This window comes from Geotrypetes seraphini, chromosome 1 (genome assembly GCF_902459505.1).
Source record: "Geotrypetes seraphini chromosome 1, aGeoSer1.1, whole genome shotgun sequence".
Lineage (NCBI taxonomy): Eukaryota > Metazoa > Chordata > Amphibia > Gymnophiona > Dermophiidae > Geotrypetes > Geotrypetes seraphini.
This window is the reverse complement of record NC_047084.1, coordinates 391,281,906-391,300,024: the sequence shown is the minus strand read 5'-3', so window position 1 is coordinate 391,300,024 and position 18,119 is coordinate 391,281,906. Positions and strand designations below refer to the sequence as shown.

At 41.4% G+C, this 18,119-nt stretch overlaps 1 protein-coding gene across 3 annotated transcripts in view; it reads right to left on the bottom strand.

The window, feature by feature from the left end:
* Positions 1-11,835: 11,835 nt before the first annotated feature.
* LOC117346930 (zinc finger protein 184-like) overlaps positions 11,836-18,119 on the bottom strand; it is a 129,154-nt gene continuing 122,870 nt past the window's right edge. For 2 of the 3 annotated variants that reach the window (XM_033917215.1, XM_033917220.1), the window contains one exon: positions 11,836-12,931. In XM_033917215.1, coding sequence (XP_033773106.1) covers positions 12,192-12,931 — 740 coding nt within the window. In that variant the 3' untranslated portion in view covers positions 11,836-12,191. The remainder of the gene's footprint in view (positions 12,932-18,119) is intronic. The other variant, XR_004536684.1, reaches the window with a different exon arrangement.

The following is an 18,119-nucleotide window of genomic DNA, read 5'->3' as shown; positions in this document are numbered from 1 at the left end:
TGAGATCTGTGTGTGGAGTACGAGTGGTAAAGGGGGTGGGGGGTGGAAGGCTGTATATCTTTGTTTCCCCGAAAATAAGACCTAGTGCCTTTTTTGGGCCCAACATTAATAAGACAGTGATTTATTTTCGGGGGATGCCTTATTTTTTTCATGTACAATCATCTCTCCCTTCCTCTCCTCCACCCCAATTCTTCCTATTTGCTTTCCCCCACATGTACAGCATTTTCCTCCCCTCTCACCCATCCCCTTGTGCAGTATCTTTATTATCCCTCCCTCCCATTCCTTGTGCAGCAGAATCCTTGCAGCTTCTACCCCCTCCCTTTCTCCCATCCCTTGTGTATCACCGCCACAGCGCACCCCCCTACCCCCTCTCTCTCTCCCATCCGAACCGCAAGACAGAAATATAAATACCTTATAATAAACTGGCAACGACAGCAGCAATCTAGAGAGGCTGCTTCATGGTCTTCTATCATCCAGCCCTTCCTCTGCCTCATCACTGATGATGTCATCAGCAAAGCAGCAGAGGAACGGCCAGCCGAAAGAAGGCCGCGAAGCAGCCTGTCTAGATTGCTGCTGGTTATAAGGTATTTATTTCTGTCTCGTGGTTCCAATGGGAGGGAGAGATGGGTCGGGGGGGGGAGGGAGGAGTGCTGCTGCTGTTGACTAGGGCTTATTTGGGCTTATATTAAGACCTACCCCAAAAATCGTGCTAGGGCTTATTTTCAGGGTAGGTCTTATTTTCGGGGAAACACGGTAGCTGCAATCATTGTCCAAGGATAATGTAAACATTTATTTTTTTCTCAAAATGGGACAGTGCCCTCCCACAGACCCTGCCCCGGATCCTCCCCTGGATTCTCCCCAGACACACACACCCCACACCCACAGATCCTCCCCAGACCACCACCACCGGAACTTGTTAAATATAGTGCAAAACTTGACAGCAGATATAAATTCTCAAAACTGACATATTTTGATCACTAAATTGGAAATAAAATCATTTCTCCTACCCTTGTTGTCTGGTGATTTCATGAGTCTCTGGTTGCACTTCCTTCTGACTATGCATCCTTTCTTTCTTTCTCTCTCCCTGCCCTCCCCCAAGCTGCCGCCACCGCCACAGATTTCTCCAAGCCACCGCTATCGTAGCAGTAACAGGCCAGGTGCGTGCAATGACTATACAAGCCTTTCCCCTCCCCCTGACATCGGTGCATCCTGAGATGCATGCGGAAAGACCTAATGCCCTGATTGGCCTGAGGAACAGGAGGGACTGTGCATCTCTCAGCTAACTAATTTCAAGGTACAGGGAGGTTTGGGGTGTGTGGGGGGTGGTTCGAAGTGGCCAGGGTGCATCCAGTGGCAGGAGGGGTGGGGGTGGGGGGCGGAGGCAGGAGTAAGTGGGTAGAGAGAATGAGAGGGCACTCTCTAAAATTAAAAAAGGGGATAGATTCTGTACACACATAAGGAAGTTCTTCACCCAGAGAGTTGTAGAAAACTGGAACGCTGTTCCGGAGGCTGTTATAGGGGAAAACACCCTCCAGGGATTCAAGACAAAGTTAGACAACTTCCTGCTGAACCAGAACTTACACAGGTAAGGCTAGTCTCAGTTAGGGCACTGGTCTTTGACCTAAGGGCCGCCGAGGGAGCAGACTGCTGGGCATGATGGACCACTGGTCTGACCTAGCAGCGGCAATTCTTAAGTTGTTTTAATTTTCATCCTTCACAAACCTTTGCCCTTTCCCATGAATTTTTGGAATGTAAGCCACCCAGAAAGTCTGCCCTTGGTGCAGGATAGTAAAAATTAAATAAACTTGGAAACTTGGTACCGGTACCATCTCTCCAAGAGGAGATCTGGGCTTTGCTCAGACAAGAGCTTTTGGGGCTACTGCAGTTGCAGTCTTCACAAGCATTAAATCAGGGGTGCCCAAAAGGTCGACCAGTAGATCGCAAGGGCAACGTTGCCTGGCTGGCCCGGAACTTCCTCTCCGACGTCAGAATTGACTTGGGGGGGGGGAACACTTGTGTAATGGCTGCATGGACCTGGCTTTTGTGCATCAGGGAAGCAGGGAGAAATTGTCGTCTTCATCGGTGGCGGCTTGGGGAGGGCAGGGAGAGTGAAAGAAAGATGGAGGTTTGGGGGGCAGGGAGAGAGAAAGAAAGACGGTGACTTCAGGGAGAGAAAGAAAGACACAGAGCTTCATGCTTCCTGGAATTAAACAGGCTACTCCACTAACAGTGCTGCCCTCTCTGGAGAGAGACAATAGAGGAAGAAAGGGGGGGCAGAGAGAAAGAAAGAAAAAAATGTGGGCAGGGAGAGAGAAAGAAAGAAGGGAGCAGAGAGATAGAGAGAAAGAAAGGGGAGGGAGGGGCAGGGAGAGAGGAAAAAAAAGTTGGGGGAGGGAATGGAGTGTGTTGAGTGGCAGGGGGCAGGCAGGGAGAGAGGAAGAAAAAGTTGGACTCATGGAGGGACAGAGAGAGATGTTGGTTGGGATGAGGTCTGGAGGAGAGGAAGCATGCAGGAGGAATAAAGAAAGATTGGATGCACAGTCAGAAGGAAGTGCAACCAGAGACTCATGAAATCACCAGACAACAAAGGTAGGAAAAATTATTTTATTTTCAATTTAGTGATCAAAATGAGAATTTATATCTGCTATCTATATTTTGTACTATGGCCCTCTTTTACTAAACCACAATAGTGTTTTTTAGTGCAGGGAGCCTATGAGCGTCAGGAGCAGCGCAGGGCATTCAGCGGAGCTCCCTGCGCTAAAAACTGCTATCACAGTTTAGTAAAAGGGGAGGGGGTATATTTGTCAATTTTTGCATAGTTGTTACTGAGGTGACATTGCATATTTTAAAGTCATTTGCCTTGAACTCTTTAACCCCCCCCCCCAAATATAAATTATAATTAACATTTTCTCTGTGTACCATGTGCTTTGTGTTTTTTTAAATTTTATTTTTGGTAGATCATTTTGACTTGGTCATTTTAAAAGTAGCTCGCAAGCCAAAAAAGTGTGGGTACCCCTGCATTAAAGGCTTCCATACCTGCTTCAGCCCAATCCAAGGATATATTAAAGTAATGATCAAAGACGAGGCCATGCACCCCTGCTCTATGTCGATCACTGGGGTTGGCATAGACTCATTCGACACATGCATCGTCATCAGTGCTGGAGTTCTCTCTTGGATCAGAACACCAGCCTAAACCTTGATTCTCTTCTCAGTGCATACGCCATCTAGTGGAGGAATGACTTAGATATCTCCAACCATTCAGATGACGATTTGCCAGAATACTCAGCAGAAGAATCCTATGGTATACTTTCTGATCCTTCCTCTCTTCCTTACCGATGCAAGTATGAGGGGCATAATGAAAAGAAACATCTAAGTCCGATTTGGATGTATGGCGCTAGATGCCCAAAGTCGGTAGTGGAAAATGTCCATTCTCGAAAAATATGACTAGAATTTTTTTTTTTTAAATCGTCTATCTAGAAATCCAGGCCATTGATCTTCCAGACCACCAGTATGTCTATCTTTATATCACATTTTCGAACAAAAATTGTCTAAGTCCCAAATGCCCAGAACAAAACCATTTGAACATAGGAAGGGATTGTGATGGACTGGCCACCCAGACATGGCAACAGAGCAGTGGAGCACCTTACAGGCACTAAGAACATAAGAATAGCCTTACTGGATCAGACCCATGGTCCATCAAGCCCAGTAGCCCATTCTCACGGTGGCCAATCCAGGTCACCAGTACCTGGTCAAAACCCAAGGTGTAGCAATATTCCATGCTACCAATACAGGGCAAGCAGTAGCTTACCACATGTCTTTCTCAATAACAGACTATGGATTTTTCCTCCAGGAACTTGTCTAAACCTTTCTTAAAACCAGCTACGCTATCCACTCTTACCACATCCTCTGGCAACACGTTCCAGAGCTTAACTATTCTCTGAGTGAAAAAAAAATTCCTCCTATTGGTTTTAAAAGTATTTCCCTGTAACTTCATCGAGAGTCCCCTAGTCTTTGTAATTTTTGATGGAGTGAAAAATCGATCCACTTGTACCCACCCGTTCTACACCACTCAGGATTTTGTAGACTTCAATCATATCTCCTCTCAGCCATCTCTTTTCCAGGCTGAAGAGCCTTAAACATTTTAGTCTTTCCTCTTCCTTGATATTTCTGTAAAGTCCACCTGGTATGGTCCTAGATTTTGCCAGTCTTATTGTCCCATGCACATAATTTTCAACTTTCCAGGGCATTTCAATGTTTTATATGGGGAGGTGGGAGAGCGCGACTGATATTATCTAAAGTATGCTTCCCCAGGAAGCTGGGTGGATATGGATTGTAAAATCTCTGCTGGTATGCGATGGCGTTTAACATGAGGTATATCAACGACTGGTTTAGGGGTACCTCCTTTTTGTCAGATTCTTCTTTGTAACTATCATTATTAACACCTTATCATTTCAGTTACCTATTACATGTAGCAGCCCCTCCAGTACATTTTCTTGTGGCTATACATTGTTCTTCTTTTAAACAGTGGAATGATAGGGGGTTACGATATATATTCCAGGCCTTTACTGAAGAGCAAATTTATAAATTTATAAATTGCAGCAAATTTATAAATTGTCTGTAACTGATATCTTTGAATATTACCAATTACGCCACTATATTAAATCATTACCTGCTTGTCCCTTAACAGAACTTAGTAGAAAGATAATCTTGGAAATGTTTAGTCTTTCTGCACTATAATATTGTGATCACAGCTATAATCTATTGTTAATAATAATACTTTCCTTGTATTATTTTAAATATTATTGTGAAGTGCTCAGACCAAGTAACCCAAAATATAGTGAAGTCACTACAATGAGGTTAACAAGGGGACCATCATCGCCTTCACCTATCCCCTGCCCTCCCTAGATGACCACAAACATTTTCTGATCAACTTAATGTACTTATCTGAATAGGAGGGTAGTTGGTTTCGTTAATTCTCATTGATGACTGTGTACTAATAAAACTCATGTGCTCCGTTAAAATCCTAGAACTGTTCATTCATTCTTCCATTCCCGTCCCCCCAACTCGAGTTTCACCTCTTCATCAGGGAGGGACACTGGTAATGGCTCACTGAGACCAGACTCATTCAAAGCAAACGGGCCAACTTGCTTTGAATGAGTCTGGTCTCAGTGAGCCATTACCAGTGTCCCTCCCTGATGAAGAGGTGAAACTCGAGTCGGGGGGACGGGAGTGGAAGAATGAATGAACAGTTCTAGGATTTTAACGGAGCACATGAGTTTTATTAGTACACAGTCATCAATGAGAATTAACGAAACCAACTACCCTCCTATTCAGATAAGTACATTAAGTTGATCAGAAAATGTTTGTGGTCATCTAGGGAGGGCAGGGGACAGGTGAAGGCGATGATGGTCCCCTTGTTAACCTCATTGTAGTGACTTCACTATATTTTGGGTTACTTGGTCTGAGCACTTCACAATAATATTTAAAATAATACAAGGAAAGTATTATTATTAACAATAGATTATAGCTGTGATCACAATATTATAGAGTAATTCTTGTCACAGAATACTAAGCTTTATCTCCCTATTAAGTAAGAAATTTAGTCTTTCTGCACAACAGAATATCCCCTTAAGGTTTCACCATTTGGGGTTGCAGGACTGTCAACCTGGGTCTAATTTTGATGTTTTAGCCAGAACATGGTCGGAAGACCTTCATATTAACTTGACCGCCCAACAGCTACAACAGATGTTAAAGAGAGCGAGAACCTTAGCAGCCAATACACTATATTACATAGGGAACTACAACTTAAGTTTCCTCTTCGACTCTATATTTCACCAATACAAGCCTTTCATATGGGAATAACTCCCTCTCATGGTTGTCTGAAGTGTACTCAGTGACATGCTTCTTTGGGACATCAATTCCTGTCCTCGTATTTCCCTATTTTGGACACACCTTTGCCATGAGCACTCTTTGGCTATTATTCTATTGTGTCGCCTAAGCCTCGAGGTATGACAGCATTTGTGGCCAGAGCAGTGTTGCTTGGTAAAAAGTTAATTCTGACGAGTTGGCTGTCCCCGGACCCACCGACGTATATGAAGTGGAGATTCTTAATGATTGTTCAAGCATCTCTGTAACGTCGACAATTTGTGGATATTGAGTCTTCCAATGGCTGTCGCTTTTGCCAGATTTGGGAGGTTTTTTTGAATTGACCTTACACCTCATGCCCACAGTCATACATTGAACATGTGACCAATTTTAGTTGTAACCTAGTGTACTGTCTGCTTATTGTTGTTATAGGGATTGGGGGAGGGGATGATGGGTACAATACTTATATTACTGCACTGACTGTTAAGATTGCTTGTTCTTTCACCTGAAACTTAATAAAAATATTTAAACATAACCATGCCAGCTCTTGTTTTCTCTTACCACTTTTATTGATTCTTGGAATACACCTTACAGATCCCTCCAGGCCATTGCCACACCTTATGGAGTGTATTGCAGAATATGATGATTTTTCAGGCTTTAAATTAAATTTAGAAAAATCTTTGGCAATGGTCACCTCTCAGCAGGGTCCATTTCCTCTTCAGTGGGCAACAATGTCATTCCGATATTTTGGTATTATCTTTACTAATCAAACTTCCACATTATACCGCAGTAATGTAGACCAGTGTTCTGCAACCTTTTTACACCTATGGGAGATTGGTGTCAAACTGGAGCAATGCACCCATCTGCCTAGATACAGGCACTACAGCGCCCCAGCTGGAATTCCACGATCCCTCCCTGCAGGCTAAGCAGACAAAACTTTGTTGTGAAACACCTTCCGTGAAGTTTTATCTGCTGAGCCGCTACAAGGAAATATCATGGAATTCCAACTGGGGTGCTGCAGTACCTGCATCCAAGCACATTGCTCCAGCCCAACACCAGTCTCCCATAGGAGTGGAGGAAGGGAACCCAGAAGTGCCAGTATGGTCTTCAGCACAACTCCGCAGCGCCTCACCTGAAGTTGGTGTGGTTTCTGAACACTTCACATGTGTATATTACAATGCATATGATGTAAAGCAACTACCAATTATGAGACTGTAATAGTTGTATCCCATATAAGAGTAATTGGTTGAGTAGTATTTAAAATAGAGGATTTATGTGACTTGAACTCTTAAGTTTTGAAGGTTGTACAAGTAGCTTCAACATTATGTGTGATCATTAGATACTGCAGGATTAATTTTTCCCATTGAAACTGAAATACAAGTTTTTGTAGAGAAATAGCTTGAGGATAGATTTTGTGTCTCTGGCCTTCATCAAGATTTCTAGCAGCTATTTCTTCCTATGAATAGGAATGCATTGCAGACTCAATGGTGTGGGGATTTGGGTCCTCCTTGAGGATTCTTTAGACTTGACCAAATTAATTAAACAGATTCCTGAGATCTCAATGAGCGCTGACCATAGGGAATCTCAATTTAGGGTACTATATCATATTTATTTCACTCAAAATCAAGTCTATAGATCGGGCCATATTATCTCTTGTATATGTCTGAAATACTTCCAAGATACCACTTTATTACATGCTTTTTGAATATATCTGAGGATAAAACAATTTTGATGGATAGTTATATGCTATATTGAAAGACTAACATATTTTTAACTTGCAAGTGTAAGGGAAAGCATAGTTACTTACCATACCATACCATAACAGGTGTTATCCAGGGCTAGCAGGCAGATATTCTCACATGTGGGGGATGTTATCCACAGAGCCTTGATGCGGACAGCTGCAAAAGCATCTTTGCTTGTAGAACTTTAGAAAGTTTGCAACTGACCACACTGCGCATGCGCTTTCCTGCCCGACGTAGGGCACGTGTCTCCTCAGTTTAGATAGCCAGCTAAGAAGCCAACCAGGGGAGGTGGGTGGGTTGTGAGAATATCTGCCTACTGTCCCTGGATAACACCTGTTACGAGTAATTGTGCTTTATCCCAGGGCAAGCAGGCAGCATATTCTCACATGTGGGTGACCTCTAAGCTAACCAGAATGGGATGGTGGGAGTGTTGGCCTTGTAGAAAATCAAATCTGAACTACTGAGAGACCGAAAGACCCATCCCGTCTGGATGAAAGTTCCAGACAATAATGAAAGGTGAAAGATATGAACCGAGGAGAAAAAGAGCAGCTTCATCTATTCTGTCAATTGAAATACCTTGAGAAAAAAAATACTGAAGCTGCCAAACTTGAACCTTTGAAGGGCTGTGACTCGATTCTCTAATTGCAGCCCAGCCTGAATATAACAAAACAAGATGCATGCAGCCAACTTGTTGGATATCAATCCCTGGAAACAGGATGCCCCAACTTGTTAATGTCGAAAGAGACAAAAATTTTTAGAGATGATCTATATGATATAGTCTTCTGCAAATAAGCAGCTAATGCTCGTTACAGTCTATAATATGAAGAGTTGATTCTCCTAGATGAGAATAAGACTCAGAAAAAATGTTGGTAGCACAATCAATTGATTGGAATAAAAAATCAGTGATAATCTATGAGAAGAAGTTTGGATTCAGTGATAACCGTTAATAAGAACTTTGAATGAGTGTGAAGCACAATGTTGTCATGGCAGGAACACTACAAAAAGTGGATTAGTTACTTATGGTTCAAGCCCATTCACTCATCTGGCAGAAGTGCAAGAGAGATGAGAAAGAGAAATTTCCAAGGAGGAAAACGAAAGGCATTAGTTCAAATGTAAATTTCCTTAAGTGGACAGGAACCACATTGAGATCCCATACCACTGAGAGGTGGTATACATTTAAATGACCTGTCGTAAATATGAGGATGAACAGAAATAGATGCACCATCCACTGGCTGATGAAAGGCAGTAATAGTACTAAGATGAACTCTAATAGAAGTGAGTTTGAAATCAGAATCCGAAAATCAGATCCTAATGAAGAAGAAGACTCCTAGAAGAAAAAAGGTGTCCATTGTTGCTGGGAACATTGCGAAATGACTGGTGTTCTGGAAGGTGTTAATATCAATGTACTAGACTGAGAAATGAGGAACAGCTGAATTCAGTCTGAGAAATACCAAACTGTCAGGTGCTAAAGTTGAAGATTGGAATGTAAACCAAACCTTGACTCTGTGTAAGAATAGATGGAAAAATTGGCAGAGGTATTGGTTTTGACCAAGTTGAAAAAGAAGGAAAACCAAGGTCGTCAGGGCCACCAAGGAGCTACCTGAATTAAGGAGGCAATTTCCCACTTGAACTGGACAAGCATTTAAAAAGAAGCAGAAGACTAGGACATATTTGAAACTTGTTCATTCAATTCAGGAGAACAACGTCCACTTTTAGGAGATGAGGCACATAAGCCTGGAGTGAAAACAGAGTAGCTGCTCAGTGAGATAAAACGCAAGGAAATCTACTTGCGGAGTCTCCCATATAGAGTAGATGGAATGGAGAATTTCTGAATCTAGAGTCCAGTTATGAAGATGAAAAATTGCTTCTGAATGTGTTCATTAGAAAAAAATTATACTCCCTTGAATGGAAACAGCTTTGAGAAAACTGCTGTGAGGAAGTGCCTAATTCTGAATCTTTCGAGGCTTTTGTAAGTTAAGAAGGAAAACGTTCACTCCACTCGGCTAGTTAGAATAGCCTATTTCTATTTGATGGTCCGTACGGACTTGAAGATCTGTGAGTACTAGAGACTTTGAATGCAAAGATCATACTGATGAGCTCAGCAAAAATAGAGTGAGAAATCCGTAAATAGGGTTGACTGATGAAAAAAACAACCCTCTGATCCGTAGATGAAGCCTTGCAAAGGGAGTCACTTGGACTGTGGAGGCTATGGGGCTCATAATCGAAAGAACATGTGTGCTGTTTGTGAACGAAGAAAGGGGAAGTAAGCCCCTGGTGTTCAACCATAGAAATGAGGGAAAAAAATATCCTAAAAAGGATATAGTGGCCTCCACCTCCCCTATAGCCACTCCCAAACCTCCAGGATATGAGAAACAGGAGAAAGGATATAGGAGAAAACATTTTTGAAGTAGTGTAATACCTGTAGGAAATACAGGTTAACATTGGTGATACAGTGGAAGGCATGAGTAAAGAAAGTCCAGTTGATCCTGCATGGTAGCGATCTCTGTTGCAGGGTCTAAAATGGTGGAAAACTGACAGGCTCTATACCCTTGTTAGTCTCCGCCATATCATGCCCAGAGTGGGAAGTAATTCTAACTGAAAAGAAAAACATAAACATCACACGGTGGTCTGGTCCTAGGCACCGGAAGCACCACTGGTGTAGATTAGTTAGTGAAAAAATGGTACCTGGCACACATGTTGAAACTGGTGAACGGGTGGGACATGGAAGGGAAAAAACTGCCTCAGTCAAAAAACATAGGCCAACCTTGATGCGCAGGCTAATATTGGTGATACAGCGGTAGCCTTATTTTGAAGTGGTGGAAGCCCATCTAACAGGCATCTAACAGGCTGTTGCCTGAAGACCTTGGTGGTGCAGTGTTAGCCTGATGCTGAAGTGACGATTTGAAATATGATAGCATGGTCTTAATCCAGTATTTCAATTACTGGGTGAAGTAAAAGTTATAATTGGCATCCCCAAAAGTCCACTGAGACTCAGTATAAAACTGGCTCAGGAGCACAAAATTCCAAAAGGGCAGTTAAAGCTCAGCTGAAATTAGTTATAAACCAATTCAGGAGCAGGGCTTTAAGCCCTTCATTCATTCGCTTGGGAGACAGGAAATATTAAACATTCTGTGCTGTATAATACCCTTAAGAGGCGAGTTACAAGAACTATTTTATTTCTCTATCTCTATTCACTGGAAGAGGGACACAACACATTGGTCTGGACTGGTCTGATAGGATGCTGTGGAAATGGGTGACAAAGGAATGAAACGGTAGTAGAGAGAAAGGTGGTCAGGTGTACAAAAGAGCCGACTATTGTGAAAAAAAATCTAAGGAGTGAGAAATAATGAAGGGAGAGATTGAAGCTAAGAAGAAAAATGATGGAGAATGAATGAAGAGAAGTGATCTTGGGTCCATGATGATGAACACCAGATAGTAGGAGTGCTATAGTAAAAACAGCTTGGTGTGAATTAGCTACATCCCTCACTACTGTAGTTCATATGAAAAAATTATGTGCAATAGTAAGACACACTGAACACCCCTGAAAAAATACAGGGAAGACTGGTTCTACTAGTAATGATGTTCTTCCTCATCACCACATGTGAAGCTGTCTTGCATAAAAGCTTTTCAGTAAGACTAAAACGTCCCACATGATCCCAACCTCATCATTCTCCACAGTAGACCATTTTGTGCATTTCTTTTGCAAGGCTGTATGATACCTTTATTGTACCCAAAGTGAGTGTCTCTCTTATGTATTTTCAATAAAGATCTTTTTAAAATAAAAAAAACTGTTGTAATCACAGTCCTTTTCTGGTAGAGTCACGTTAGAGTTGTTATTGTATGGGTCGACATTCAAACACCACAATCCAAATAATTTTTAAAAGCTGATTTCAGCATTTAAATCACTGCAATTTGATTAGCATGTGGCTGTCCATAGAACTGTGTAGTTTGTTAGGACAGCCTTTTTGATGGCCTAAATTTATCCACATAGCAGTGCAAAAAACAGGTGACTATCACAGCCTATCTTTAGAGTTAGGTGGAATGCCTTTGATCCACCCTAGTGTTATCAGGATAGTGCTGCTGAATATTGGCTGATAGGACACTTATTGGTACATCAGCTGTTGCTGTACTGACAAGTGCTTTTAAATATCTGTTCCATAGTTTGCAGTGCATGAATCACACTACCTTATTGTACCTTTCTATAAGCAAGTCTCAAGACATCAGAACATCACAACCAACAATGAGATATTTAATTATTACAAGTTTTCCTATGCTTTCTTTTAAACATCTCATACATAATCCATTATCTAGGGCTGCACTAATCAACTTCTCATCTTTAGGTTTTAAGTTCACTTCTATTTAACCTTTTCTGTGAAAGGTTTAAATTGAAGTTAAGTCTCCTGAAATAACTCTGTATTTTCTGCTGTATTTGCCAATTCTTGTCCCTTGATTAAGTATCTCATTTTTTAAGAGTTCACCTCATGTTTGCAAATTATGTTGCTTTTTATAGGTGGTGGTGGATCTTTACTCATTCCTTGTGAATATTTGTCCATGTCTAAAGATGGGCACTGAATGTAAGTCTTTTCACGCATCTATAAGTGACCTTTCTGATAAGCATTTATCACATTCAGAACATTTAATTGTTTTTTTTCTAGTGTGAATTTTTTCATGTCTTCTTAGGCCATATTCATAACTGAAACATTTACTACACTCAGAACATTTAAAAGGTTTTTCTTCTAGGTGGATCATTTCATGCTGTTGCAAGTGGCCTTTCCGACGAAAACATTTACCACACTGTGAACATTTAAATGGTTTCTCTCTAGCATGGATCATTTCATGCTGTTGTAGGTGAACTTTCTGGCGAAAACATTTCTCACATTCAGAACATATAAATGGTTTTTGTCCATTATGAAGTTTATCATGAATTGTAAGCTGTGATTTGTACTTAAAACATTTTTCACATGCAGTACATTTAAAAGGCTTGTTTTGTCTGTGAATTTTTTTATGTTCTTTGAGACCTGTTTTCCTAGTAAATCTTTCCTTGCATTCTGTACATTGATATGGTCTTTCGCCTTCCTCTGGGCCCTGAATTTGCATGAGATTTGGATAGTGGTTGGAATTTTTCTTTCCTTCGGTATATATATTTTGTCTCTCTCCTTTTTGAACTTGTTCTTTCATGCTGGTTTGTGTTATTCCAGTGATACTGCCTCTGCAGTCAGATGATTGATCTAGGTTGTCTCTCAAGATTTCTCTCTGAGTCCACTCCTCTCCCTCTTGTCCATCACATGTTCTCTGTTCCTCCCTGTTGTTCCAAAATTCATCATCTGTTGGATAAGAACAAGAGAAAATTCATTATAAAGTTCTGAAGAAGGAAAGTTTCAAGTTTATTAGGTGACTTGATCAATCGCTTAATCAAATATTCTAAGCGATGTACACTTTAAAATTTACAATTATTAAATATAAAAAAATAAAACAAACAATACAGTACATACAATTACTTAAAAAAATGGGTAAGAACTCTAGATTTTAACATTGATAAACATGGGAAAGGAGGGATGAACTACAATTCATAAAGTAAAGAAGAAACATTGAGGGAAAACACAAAGGGAAATAGTTAACATAGGGCTCATATAGGAAAACATGATACTGAAACTAAAACTATGTTAAAAAAGCATCTTTAAAAAGGAAGGTTTTAAGTTCAGTTTTAAATTTTCCGAGCTCTTTTTCCTCTCGTAAAAAAATAGGGAGGGCGTTCCATGTTTGCGGTGCAGTACATGAAAAAATAAATTGTCTCCTTGTATTGATAATTTTTAATGAAGGGATAGATAGCAGATTTTGTTCGCTAGAACGTAGAATTCTCTTTGTAGAATATGGAATAAGAAATCTATATAAAAATGCAGGGGTCTTATTGATCAGAGTTTTAAAGATAATTAAACATAATTTATAAGTGATTCTGTAATTAACAGGGAGCCAATGAGCCTCTTTGAGGAGTGGTGTTACATGATCAAATTTTTTTGAATTGGTTATTAATTTTATAGCTGTATTTTGTATGATTTGTAATTGTTTAATTTCATATAGTGCAATTCCTTTAAATAAAGAATTGCAATAATCAATTTTAGACATCACCAAAGAGTGAATCAATATTGTAAGTGATTTGGGACAAAGAAATTTCGAAATGGAACGAATTTTTCGTAACCTATAAAAGGTGATTTTCACAATGTTACTGATATGATCATGGTAAGTAAGTTTAGTATCAAAAATTACCCCTAAAATTTTTGTATTTTTGACTAATTGTAGGGGAACATTATGAATAGAAATTGGAGCCACAAGAGGAAAACTCTCTTTCCAGGGAAATAGCATAACATTGGTTTTATTGATATTGAGTGCCAATCTGTTTTTATCTAGCCAATGATGTACTTGATCTAGTTTTTCATTAATGACCAAAATTTCACTTTGATTATTATTATTTAAAGGGTGCAATAATTGGATATCATCGGCATAGGCAAAGACATGAAATCCTATGGATTGGCATAAAGTCAACAGAGGTGCCAGAAAAATATTGAAAAGCAAAGGTGAAAGAATAGATCCTTGTGGAACCCCATGTGAAATTTGAGATGGGAGGGATGACGAATTATTGAAAATAACTGTAGATGTGCGATCAGTAAAGTAAGAAATGAACCAAGCTAGAACTTCATCTGTAACCCCAATAGATTGAAGTCTAGCAAGGAGCAACTGATGATCAATTGTATCAAACGCTGCTGAAAGATCAAGAGAAATTAACAGCACTGATTGATGATGATCCAAAAAATATTGAATTGAAGTTGTCATACCAATAAGGGAGTGTTCTGTGTTATGGTGTTGTCTAAAACCGGTTTGATTCGGGTGAAACACATTGGTTTGTTCTATAAACTTTGAAATTTGATTGAAAACAATTTTTTCTGTTAATTTTGCCAAGAATGTGATATTAGAAATTGGTCTATAATTAGACAGTTCTTCTTGACCTACATTTTTATCTTTAATTATTGGGCGGATATATGATTTCTTCCAATCCGAGGGCACCGTATGTTGATTCAAACTCTCTGTAACTAATACATGAATCAAAGGCCCAAAAATTTTAAAATGTTGTTTGAGAATTAGGGGTGGTATTAGATCAGCTTTTGAACTTTTGATATTCAGAGTTTTTAGAATAATTTCAATCTCCTTAATGTTAGGTATTTTCCAGAGGGCTCTGTTGCCCCCTATATAGGAACAGATAAGAAGGGGGAGACTCCCCAAACTACAAATCTGAAAGTATGTTAAACATTTTAATTGAACAATTGAAATGTCAAAATAACCATTCCAATCAGAAACATTTATAGAGCTCAAATATCCCCCCAATGAATTATAGCAATAGATTATTCTTCAAATCCTTAAGGTCTGACTGACATCAAAATCTCAGTTTTGACTCAAACTTCTGGCAGAGAAATAATTAACAGGGCGAGGTTCCAGAATGACACACCTAGATATTAGCAAGTTAAAAACCTAATCTCTTTTTCTAGTGCAATAGGTTGTGTCATTTTGATCAATAGGAATTTACAAAAACAGTCCCAGAAATCTAGAGTGGGACCTCTGCGCCTGCTCGTAACACTGAGGACCAAAAGATGGTGTCCTCCCATGCTGCCATGTCCACTCTGTAGAACTTGGAGAATATGTGCAGATGGACCAGGTCGCTGCCCTACAGATCTCTCCGGGTGCAATTGCCCAAGCTTCCGCCCACGAAGAGGCTACGCTTCTTGTGGAATGCACTTTCAAGGAGACTGGTGATTGCTTGCCACAGGAAATATATGCTGATGAGATGTCTATCCATTTCCCTCTTGAAAAGAGTCTAGCCTGACTGGTGAGCACAAATCGATGACTGGTCCTTTTCCTTTGACCCCATGATCTGGAGCACTGGAAATCTTATCTCTTGATTGACATGAAATGCCAAATCGACTTTTGGCAAAAGGAATGGAACAATGTGCAAGGACATTCCCACCTCCGTGATCTTGAGGAAGGGCTCCTTGCATGACAGGGTCTGCAGCTCCGAAACTTATCTCACTGATGTAATGGCCACGAGGAAAATGGTCTTGAAGGTAAGATCCAACTAGGATGCCTCCTGAATAGGCTCAAGCGTCTTTCTTGCCTTAGCATATGCAGAGACTGTGAAGGCTTCTTGGTTCTGAGGAGAGTAGCAATAACTACCTCTGAGTATCTTTTGCGCTCTAACACTGCATATTCAACAGCCATGCTGTAAGATCAAAGCAATACAGATCTTCTATGACACTGGGCCTTGAGACAGAAGATCAGGCTGTCTCTCTGAAGATGTACTAAGTCCATATTTTACAGCTTGCATGGCAAATCCGGTGCTACGAGGACCACTTTCCCTGGGTGGTTTGCTATCCTGTGAAGTATTCATCCTATCATGAGCCATGGAGGAAATGCATATTTTCTTCTGTGTATACAGAAAAGAAGTATTTGTTTAGCACATCTGCTTTCTCCTCATCACTCTCCACATATTGGTTTCCAGCTAGGCTAAAAGATGCTGGGAACCAATATGGGGAGAATGATGAGGAGAAAGCAAATGTGCTAAACAAATACTTCTGTTCTGTGTTCATAGAAGAAAATCCTGGAGAAGGACCGAGATTGTCTGGCAAAGTTACACGAGAAAATGGAGTAGATTCTGCGCTGTTCACGGAGGAGGGTGTTTATGAGTAACTTGAAAAACTGAAGGTGGACAAAGCGATGGGACCAGACGGGATCCATCCCAGGATACTAAGGGAGCTCAGAGAGGTTCTGACGAGTCCTATTAAAGACTTGTTCAACAAATCTTTGGAGACGGGAGTGATTCCTGGGGATTGGAGGAGAGCGGATGAGGTCCCTATTCATAAAAGTGGTCACAGGGATGAAGCAGGAAACTACAGGCCGGTGAGCCTCACTTCAGTTGTTGGAAAAATAATGGAAGTGTTGCTGAAAGAAAGGATAGCGTACTTCCTTGAATCTAATGGGTTACAGGATCCGAGGCAACATGGCTTTACAAAAGGTAAATCATGCCAAACGAACCTGATTGAATTTTTTGATTGGGTGACCAGAGAGCTGGATCGAGGACATATGCTAGATGTAATTTACTTGGATTTCAGCAAAGCCTTTGATACAGTTCTTCATAGGAGGCTGTTGAACAAACTTGAAGGGCTGAAGTTAGGACCCAAAGTGGTGAACTGGGTCAGAAACTGGCTGTCGGTCAGACGCCAGAGGGTGGTGGTTAATGGAAGTCGCTCGAAGGAAGGAAAGGTGACTAGTGGAGTCCCTCAGGGTTCGGTGCTGGGGCCAATCCTGTTCAATATGTATGTGAGTGACATTGCTGAAGGGTTAGAAGGGAAAGTGTGCCTTTTTGCAGATGATACCAAGATTTGTAACAGAGTAGACACCGAAGAGGGAGTAGAAAATATGAAAAAGGATCTGCAAAAGTTAGAGGAATGGTCTAATGCCTGGCAACTAAAATTCAATGCAAAGGAATGCAGAGTAATGCATTTGGGGATTAATAATAGGAAGGAACCGTATATGCTGGGAGGAGAGAAGCTGATATGCACGGACGAGGAGAGGGACCTTGGGGTTATAGTGTCCGAAGATCTAAAGGCGAAAAAACAATGTGACAAGGCAGTGTCTGCTGCCAGAAGGATGCTGGGCTGTATAAAAAGAGGCGTAGTCAGTAGAAGGAAAAAGGTGTTGATGCCCCTGTACAGATCATTGGTAAGGCCCCACTTGGAGTATTGTGTTCAGTTTTGGAGACCGTATCTGGCGAAAGACGTAAGAAGACTTGAGGCGGTCCAGAGGAGGGCGACGAAAATGATAGGAGGCTTGCACCAAAAGACGTATGAGGAGAGACTGGAAGACCTGAATATGTATACCCTAGAGCAGGGGTGCCCAACACGTCGAAGGCAACGTGAGTCGATCGCAGAGCCCATCCCGGGCTACGTGATAGACTTGTGTTGCCGTCCCGATCGACCGGGCCTATCAGCCTTCCTCTCCCTGATGTCAAAGACGCTGACGCCGGGCATTAGGCTGTTTTTGTCATTTCGGGGGGGGGGGGGGGAGGAGCGTGGCAGCGGCAGCAGCAGCAGCAGCAGCCTGAAAAAGAAATCATCCTGGCCGGGGTCGGTGTCATGCTCCGGAGCTTCTACAGTCTTCCTATCTCCCTCTCCCTTCTACCTGCTTTCGGCCACACCCCCTGCTCCACGGCTCTCTTCGGAAACTCAGCAGCAGGGATCGACACAAGCTTCTGACGTCGGGGCCTACCCTCTGCGAGTCCCGCTTGTTTCAACTTCCTTTTTCCACAAAGGCGAGACTCGTAGAAGGAAGGCCTCAATGTCGGCAGCTTGTCTTGATCACCGCTGCTGACGAGTTGCTGAAGAGAGCCGCGGAGCAGGGGGGTGTTGCCAGGTGCAGGTAGAAGGGAGAGGGCCAGATGCAGGACTCGTGGTTGAGGGAGGAGAAGAG